At 32.5% G+C, this 7,254-nt stretch overlaps 2 protein-coding genes across 6 annotated transcripts; one reads left to right on the forward strand and one right to left on the reverse strand.

Annotated features, from left to right (window-relative positions):
* The first annotated feature begins 87 nt into the window (after positions 1-87).
* LOC109863602 (twinfilin) lies at positions 88-5,186 on the forward strand. Of its 3 annotated transcripts, XM_020443913.1 has the most exons (6): positions 88-238; positions 396-473; positions 645-1,304; positions 1,393-1,511; positions 4,500-4,571; positions 4,803-5,186. In XM_020443913.1, the coding sequence occupies exons 1-6, from the start codon at positions 214-216 to the stop codon at positions 4,968-4,970; spliced, it is 1,122 nt and encodes a 373-aa protein (XP_020299502.1). In that variant the 5' UTR covers positions 88-213; the 3' UTR covers positions 4,971-5,186. The 3 variants fall into 3 exon arrangements, with proteins under 3 accessions (XP_020299502.1, XP_020299503.1, XP_020299504.1); XM_020443914.1 differs by lacking the exon at positions 4,500-4,571; XM_020443915.1 differs by lacking the exons at positions 4,500-4,571; positions 4,803-5,186 and adding an exon at positions 2,036-4,398.
* A 304-nt stretch (positions 5,187-5,490) lies between these two features.
* LOC109863578 (RPII140-upstream gene protein) lies at positions 5,491-7,190 on the reverse strand. Of its 3 annotated transcripts, none has more exons than XM_020443865.1 (5): positions 7,051-7,190; positions 6,448-6,633; positions 6,109-6,363; positions 5,793-6,041; positions 5,491-5,635 (listed from the first exon to the last, which is right to left on the reverse strand). In XM_020443865.1, exons 2-5 carry the CDS (start codon positions 6,588-6,590, stop codon positions 5,533-5,535), a joined length of 750 nt encoding a protein of 249 aa, XP_020299454.1. In that variant the 5' UTR covers positions 6,591-6,633; positions 7,051-7,190; the 3' UTR covers positions 5,491-5,532. The 3 variants fall into 3 exon arrangements, with proteins under 3 accessions (XP_020299454.1, XP_020299452.1, XP_020299453.1); XM_020443863.1 differs by lacking the exon at positions 7,051-7,190 and adding an exon at positions 6,938-7,044; XM_020443864.1 differs by lacking the exon at positions 7,051-7,190 and adding an exon at positions 6,900-7,044.
* Between the last annotated feature and the right edge of the window lie 64 nt (positions 7,191-7,254).

Genomic DNA, 7,254 nt, shown 5'->3' on the forward strand with positions numbered 1-7,254 from the left:
CTCTAGTCGCCGACCAATAAACGGACTGGAGAAAAATCACACGCGGTATGCAAATGTGAATGACACTTATGAGGGGGGGAGGGGTAATAGATGGAGTGGTTTTCTTTTTTTGTGACACTTTGGCAGATGATAAAAAGGAGTTTGTAGCTTGTGGTAAACGCGTAAGTCGATCATCTCTGCCCCGACGACGTGAGCTGCTTTCGTCGTGAGACAATGTCACACCAAACGGGAATCAAAGGTGATGATTTTATGTTGTGGATTTGCGTCGCGCGCAAAACTACACGATTCTCGATCGCGATATCTCGTCAAAATTCTGAGAGCTCTTGATTGTTAAAATTTTTTTTTTTTTTTTTTCGGTCGTTAGCGTAACGGTTGGTTAATTTTTTTGTTTTCAGCCAACGACGCGCTGAAGAAGTTGTTTGCGAAATGCCGCGACGGGAAGATACGAGTGCTGAAGATTTCTATAGAGAACGGTAAGTATTTTTATGTGTAACGAAATGTCTCTTTTTTTATTTATTGCATACTTGAGCGCGCACATATGTGTGTGTGTGTGTGTGTTGTGTGTGGCTGGATAAGAGATCTCGAGGTATAATAGAATTTTAAGTACTGGTCTTATCTTGTTTTTTTTTCCCCTCCCCTTCCAGAGGAACTTACTCCGGCATCTTCTTCCAAACCGATAAACAAGTGGCAGGACGACTATGATAAGATGATCAAGCCGCTGATAGTAGAGAACCAACCGGCGTATATCTTGTACAGATTTGACACGAAGTCACCGGATTCTGGTTACGATTGGTTATTTATATCCTGGTCTCCCGATACCGCGCCAGTTAGACAGAAGATGCTTTACGCTTCCACGAAGGCTACGTTGAAGCAAGAATTTGGCACGGCGTCGATAAAAGAGGAATTGCACGGTACAGTCCCGGAAGATATCACATTGGAAGGCTATCACAAACATAAGAGAAACGACACAGCGCCTGTGCCGTTGACAACAGCTGAGGAGGAATTGGCCGAATTGAAGAAGACCACAGCGACGACGGACTACAGCGTGGAAACGAGACATCAGACGTTGAGCGGTGTAGCGTTTCCTGTAACGGACGAAGCCAAACAGGCCATCACGGAGCTGGGCAAAGGAGTTCACGAATACGTCCAACTGAAAATTGAATTAGAAGAGGAAAAGATACACTTAGTAACGGCCTGTGACGTCTCATTGGATAAATTACCTACAAAAGTCCCATCCGATGCGGCTAGATATCATTTGTACAATTTCAAGCATACTCACGAGGGAGATTACACCGAGAGCATAGGTGAGAAAGAAGACAAGACAATATCGTGCCGATCTCTGGTATATAACGTAAATAGTTTTACATTTTTTTTTTTATATTTCCTTTTTAGTCTTCATATATAGCATGCCAGGATACAGTTGCAGTATTAAAGAACGAATGTTGTATTCCTCTTGCAAAGCTCCTCTCCTCGATGTTATTCAGTCTCTAGGAGTAACTATAGTAAAAAAGGTCAGTATATTTAATTGTTTTAGTAATTTATATAATATTATTATCAGTTGTCTCTTATTTTTATATTTAAGCTAGTGTACATATACTCTTATATACTTGTTTCATCCCTTTTTCTTTGTGTGTGTACATATTATTCTTTTGAAGACAATAATACAACTAAATTTCTATTTTTTTTCTCAAAAAATTTTATTTCAAAGAGCTTGTAAGTTCGATCAATTTAATCTCTCTTAAATTGTTTAGTAATTGTAATCTCTTTTTAAAATTTATTCTTAAAATAAAAATCTGTGTTCTTGCGTGCTGTGATGCTGATTACTACTAACTCAATATAATAAAGAACATTTTTTTATTATGCATTCTTGGCAAAGTGATGCTTGCTGTTTGAGTCGTAAATTGCAGTACTTGCGTTATATTATCGTTTCTCTTCTCACTCTTATATAATACTACACTATTTTTTTTTTGACATGTATATATGTGTACACGGATATATAAAACTGTCTGTATTATATATACAAACGCAATCCCAGTTGGAAGTAAATAGTGGAGAGGAGTTGGCAGATATGTTGGAAGACCCTCCAAGTATAAAAGACTCAGCCGCGATAACTCCTGCAACTCCATCGACACCTTGTGCCCCTACACAATCCATACCAGAGAAAAAATCAAAACAGAAAAGATCTTGTGTATTGAGCTAAAACTGGCTTAAAAGTATATTGTCTCTGCCACTATTACATGCTTCTTGCTAATTGAAGTGTTTGTGATGTTTTGCGCATCAAATATCTTCCCTTCATGAATTCCAGAATTGTGATAGTACGATAACGACACATAAAATATATTGTTTAAAATAAAATTTATGGGTTTTATATTAAAGGTAAATTACAATTGTGTATAGCTAGAAAGTTTGCAAGTTGATTTAGAAACAGAGGAAAAAAACAATTATATTGGATTAAAAAAAAAAAAAAAAAAGAGTATTGAGATCTTAGTGTTGTTTTTAACGAATTAGAATTACTTTCTCAAAGTGATAGTACATCTACGTAGCTAAACGGAATATAGACCAAATAATGTATTTTTCTAAATTTTAAGATCAAAATTGTCACGTAAAGAAAGCTCTCTGTGAAAAACGTCATTACATCTATTAAAGATAATTCATATTGTTTTATCATCACATATATATATATATATACATGTATATATTTAATATATATATGTATAAAATATATATATTATATATAATTTTATCACAAAACCAGTACCAATACATATATAAATTAGATTATTTTGTTTGACATTGAAAGCTAAGCCTCGCTCTTTAGATGATATAACATTTGGCGTTGTATAAGCTATGCTTTGTGATGTGATAGCAAATGAAAAATGTGTATATGAGTGATTTAATTCTACAAGCCCTAATGACATTCATTGAGAGTTCCTTTCCGTTTTATAATAGACGCACAATTCCTATATACTTTTACGTAGAGTATATTTTATACTCTTCTTGTCACTCGAATTAGTTCCTAGTCTTATTGAAGGTGTGTGTGATATTTGTTCTTTTTAAGTATTGTATTAAGTGACGATATTGTAAGGCTTGGCTTTTAAGCTCACACAAATATGCAAGATTGAGTGATTTAATAATTACATTTGACTAATATTAATCTGTGGTAAATCTGCGTACCATATATGTGATGACTAGAGAGTTAGGAATTCCCCACATTTGTTCTAGACAAAAGATAGAAGTAAAAAAAAAAAACAAACAAACAAAAATGAAGAATTATAAAAAGCCACATCTCGTTCACCCAACATCTTCATATATTTTCAATATATTTATAAATATAGAAGCAAAAATGACACAAATACCGCAAACGCCACATTAGTGTGTGGATATATTTTCTTCGCACATTATTATTTCTGCGATATAGTGATAACGCTAGTTATTTTAAAAAATATTAAATTTTATATCATGTTCTACATATATATATATTATTATTATTGTAAAATGCTACAAGATATTAGATTCTACGAGTATGCTACATATAATGTAAGACTGATCTTGGTGAGAGTCCTATCGACTGTTAATTGCATATTATAAATATTATAATATGATATATCTATATATATTTTTATATTATATATTTACAAAATTATTTCACACATCACACTTTGTACTCTTCCGTTGTGTCTCTGTCTGTCAACTCAATACGTGTCTGTATAAAGAAGTTTTTCAAACCATTTAAGTGGACATGCATATTACAGCAGATAGGACTAAAATTTCATAAACTAGCTACAAAATATATACGAGAGGCATTCTATTTTTTGTGATCTGTATTTTTTTAACATTTGTAGCTTTTATATATACACATAAAGGTTTTAAATATTTTAGTCTAAAAAAAAAAAACTCTAAAATACAAGAAAATGATTGACTAAAAATTAGTTGGGTTCTATTTGAGCTATGGAAATATAATTTGTGAGTCAGACACTTGGTGTCTTCCTTCTGCGCGGTGTCTCTCACATTGGTAAAAACGAACGAAAATACAAAAATTGTTGTATGTGATAAAATTATATTTATCTACAAATTATCTTGAAAGAAAAACAAAAACGTTGAAAAAGGGAAGGAAAACAAATGTTTGGCTCACACAATCCAGATACAAACCAATTAATTCTTATACATTATGCTTGAATCACAGATCAATCACAGACGTGTTCTATTTTGAAACAACGCGACGCACAATGTGTCCTAGTATATTTTAGTTGTTGTATCAGGCCTATTCTGTAACTCTTTGTACTTTAGAACACTTTTAAAATTATATGTTATATATGCTCACTTAAAATGAAGAAAATTGTATATCTTGCCAATAATGAATATACTGGAAATAATAAAGCATTGTGCAATTTAAACTCAGTTTGTGGTGTTTCTCTGTATCATACAACCAGCATTCTGTATATTCACGTGCTTTATGATGATTTTAATCATTCAAAAATCATGTATACGTTTATATATAGGTATATTATGAGAGAGAGAGAGAGAGAGTCGCTAAGGACGCACAACTTGCGGTGATTAGATTCCTTACACGGGTACGTAATTACTTTTTTTAAGATTGAGAGAAGTATGTTTTTATGACAATTATGTTACAGAATAGGCCTGTCGCGTATGTTCTGCAGCCGCGCGTCAATATAAATTTAATAAACATTTCCAATTTCACTAAATTTTTCTACGTGTATACAGTAGCAAAGTGCAGTGATGTCTTTCTTCAGTGTTTAAATGTCGTATTAAAATATTTTTTAAATGTGTGTTTGATTGTATAGCTTGAAATAACCGGTGGAGGGGAACTCACCGAAGATTTCTTCCAAGAGGAGTTGCATCCAAAAATCAGTTTGCATCAGCCGAAATTCGCTAAACCTAAGGGTCCACCGAACAGGGGCGCTAAGCGTATAACCAAGGTTCAGGAGTTATCTTCCGAACGAGAAAATTGATTATTATGTCGATAGTGTTAAAAAATAAAACGATATTGCGGGATAGTAATGTTCACTGATCTAATCTTGTACACCCGAAAATGCTTCGTCATTTTTATATATATATATGTACATACACAATACCATTTTCTATGTATCTTGTTTACTTTCAAAGTATTATATGCTCATTTATTTGAGAAAAGTATTAGTAAATATATATTAAAATTTGTTTTTTTTCTTTTAGCCTATTTTATAAAAGTTAAAATTTTACACCTTATACACAAAAAAATTTGTGATAAATTTTACTCGTAAGACTTACCATATACTCTTAATCTTATTAAAAGGAGAGAATGTTTTATAATAATTTGATTTTTCTGTCAAAATGTTCTCAAATGGTTAGTTGTAAAAGCGATTTCAAATATTATACACAAATGTATACATATATGTAAATGTGTGTGTCTGTGTATCTAGCACAAAAATTTATAAAGTAATTATTTACTTAAATTAATTTATTTACGTATTTATATATACATTTATATATTACAATCGTAAGCATCTTTTTTTTTTTTTTTTTATTATTAAATCAAGCGTGTTTTTCTGATATTTCATATGCTTCTTTCAAGTTCTTTCTTTCAAGTCCAAGTGCTTCTTTGTTTAAATGTTTTTTTATTTTCTCACGTGCAACTCTGTAATTATTAGTATAACATGTATTAAAAATATTGAATAAACGAAAGAGGTGAGTTTTGTAATTTACATATTTAACACATTTTGCACTGTTTTACAAAAATGTTTTCCATTAAATATGCAATATTTCTAAATTAGAAAACATAAATAAACACTTACTCATTTGCAGCCTCTCGCATCTGTTCTTGTGCTTCTAACATTTGATCCATGCTTATTCCCGTTAATTTACAAGTTAAAACCGTTACACATCCACCTATTCCACCTAATATGGAACCAATTCCAGCACCGACAAGTCCTCCTCGAAGACCTAAATTTATTCTGAACAAAAATCCTGATATGCTACCTCCCAAAACATAATTTCCTACTGTTAATTTGCCTCGATACGCTGTCATGCTTGTTGCTACAGAGCTGTAAACAAGCAAATCATTCATTTATAGCCTTTTACAAAATTCTTAAACTGTAAATCTACACTTACCTAAATATTAAACAAAACAACCCAAGTTTCGTTCCTATCTTAAAACCACTCTTAAGAAAATTCTCAGCAACTCTTTGTTGTAAGTTCCTTTTTGCATCAAAGTGACTTGGATATCTTGTTGCTTCATTATTCGCTATAAAATCATTTACTGTCTTTTTGGTTGCAAGAATACCACCTATACCCATACCACATACAAAACTTGTCAGTGTTGTATTAATAATGGAGTGCAATTCTTTTGTAAGCAAACGATGTTCGCTGAAAAATAAAAATTATTTAAGAAATTCAAGCAAACAATCAAAATTTTACAAGAAGCTCTTTAAGTTAACTTATCTGACATACGTCAGCTGATATATTTTTTTTACTCTGTCCCAGCCACATTCATCCAATTTTGTAATACGTTCATTTATTGGTTTATCGTAATCACCAAATGGAAATAACGTCATTAGCATCGGACTTCTGGTTAACGCGAGATAACGTGTCATTTTTCCTTGAGAGATTTGCTCTTACATACACAGAGTATTGAACCTGAAATTAAACACAAACCAAGGTTACATACTTTATATACAAAAACATGTACAAAACAAATAGCGCGTTAACAGCAAGTGCAACAATATATTTACAGCGAGCGGATAAACAATTTTAATATTTTTTAGCTTTTCTCTTGCATGTACTAGTGCGTGTCTTAATGTGTTTCAAACTTACATGCAAGAATAATGTAAAAAATAACAATAAAATAAATAAATTATCGAAACGATAATTTAAAACGCTCGCGCCTCCTATTTCAAACTTACAGAGAAACGTGCGCATAAAAGTGCAAAAATATATATACCAGTTAAAATCAGTTTGTTAGAGATTGTTTAATCATCTCGAGACGAAATGCACACATTACAAACGGCATGTCTTTTCCACATCCACATTACACAATTTCAATTCTAACCTAACCTCATCCGGAGTATTTGTTTTCCCTTTAAATCCCATATCGCACCGCGGACTGTGATCGAAATGAAATTATTAGCCAATCGTTAACAAAGAGAAGTCCAATTTCAAGTGGACTATCTTCGGATTGGATGAATCCGCGACGGGGAATCCGAATTTGCGATCCGTCGCACGTCCGTGTAATCCTACGCCACTGGATCGAAATTTGAC

The sequence above is a fragment of the Pseudomyrmex gracilis genome, unplaced genomic scaffold (genome assembly GCF_002006095.1).
Source record: "Pseudomyrmex gracilis isolate BER0280 unplaced genomic scaffold, ASM200609v1 scaffold_11, whole genome shotgun sequence".
NCBI lineage: Eukaryota > Metazoa > Arthropoda > Insecta > Hymenoptera > Formicidae > Pseudomyrmex > Pseudomyrmex gracilis.

What these genes read in the sequence shown, in the direction of transcription:
- LOC109863602 (XM_020443913.1), top strand. Translation starts at nt 214, where the DNA reads ATGTCACACCAAACGGGAATCAAAG. An exon ending in GAAGATTTCTATAGAGAACG is followed by an intron (nt 474 to 644) that starts GTAAGTATTTTT and finishes CTCCCCTTCCAG; the next exon opens with AGGAACTTACTCCGGCATCT. An exon ending in TGATTAGATTCCTTACACGG is followed by an intron (nt 4,572 to 4,802) that starts GTACGTAATTAC and finishes TTGATTGTATAG; the next exon opens with CTTGAAATAACCGGTGGAGG.
- LOC109863578 (XM_020443865.1), bottom strand. Translation starts at nt 6,590, where the DNA reads ATGACACGTTATCTCGCGTTAACCAGAAGTCCGATGCTAATGACGTTA. An exon ending in AAAAAAATATATCAGCTGAC is followed by an intron (nt 6,364 to 6,447) that starts GTATGTCAGATA and finishes TTTATTTTTCAG; the next exon opens with CGAACATCGTTTGCTTACAA. An exon ending in ATGCGAGAGGCTGCAAATGA is followed by an intron (nt 5,636 to 5,792) that starts GTAAGTGTTTAT and finishes TAATAATTACAG; the next exon opens with AGTTGCACGTGAGAAAATAA.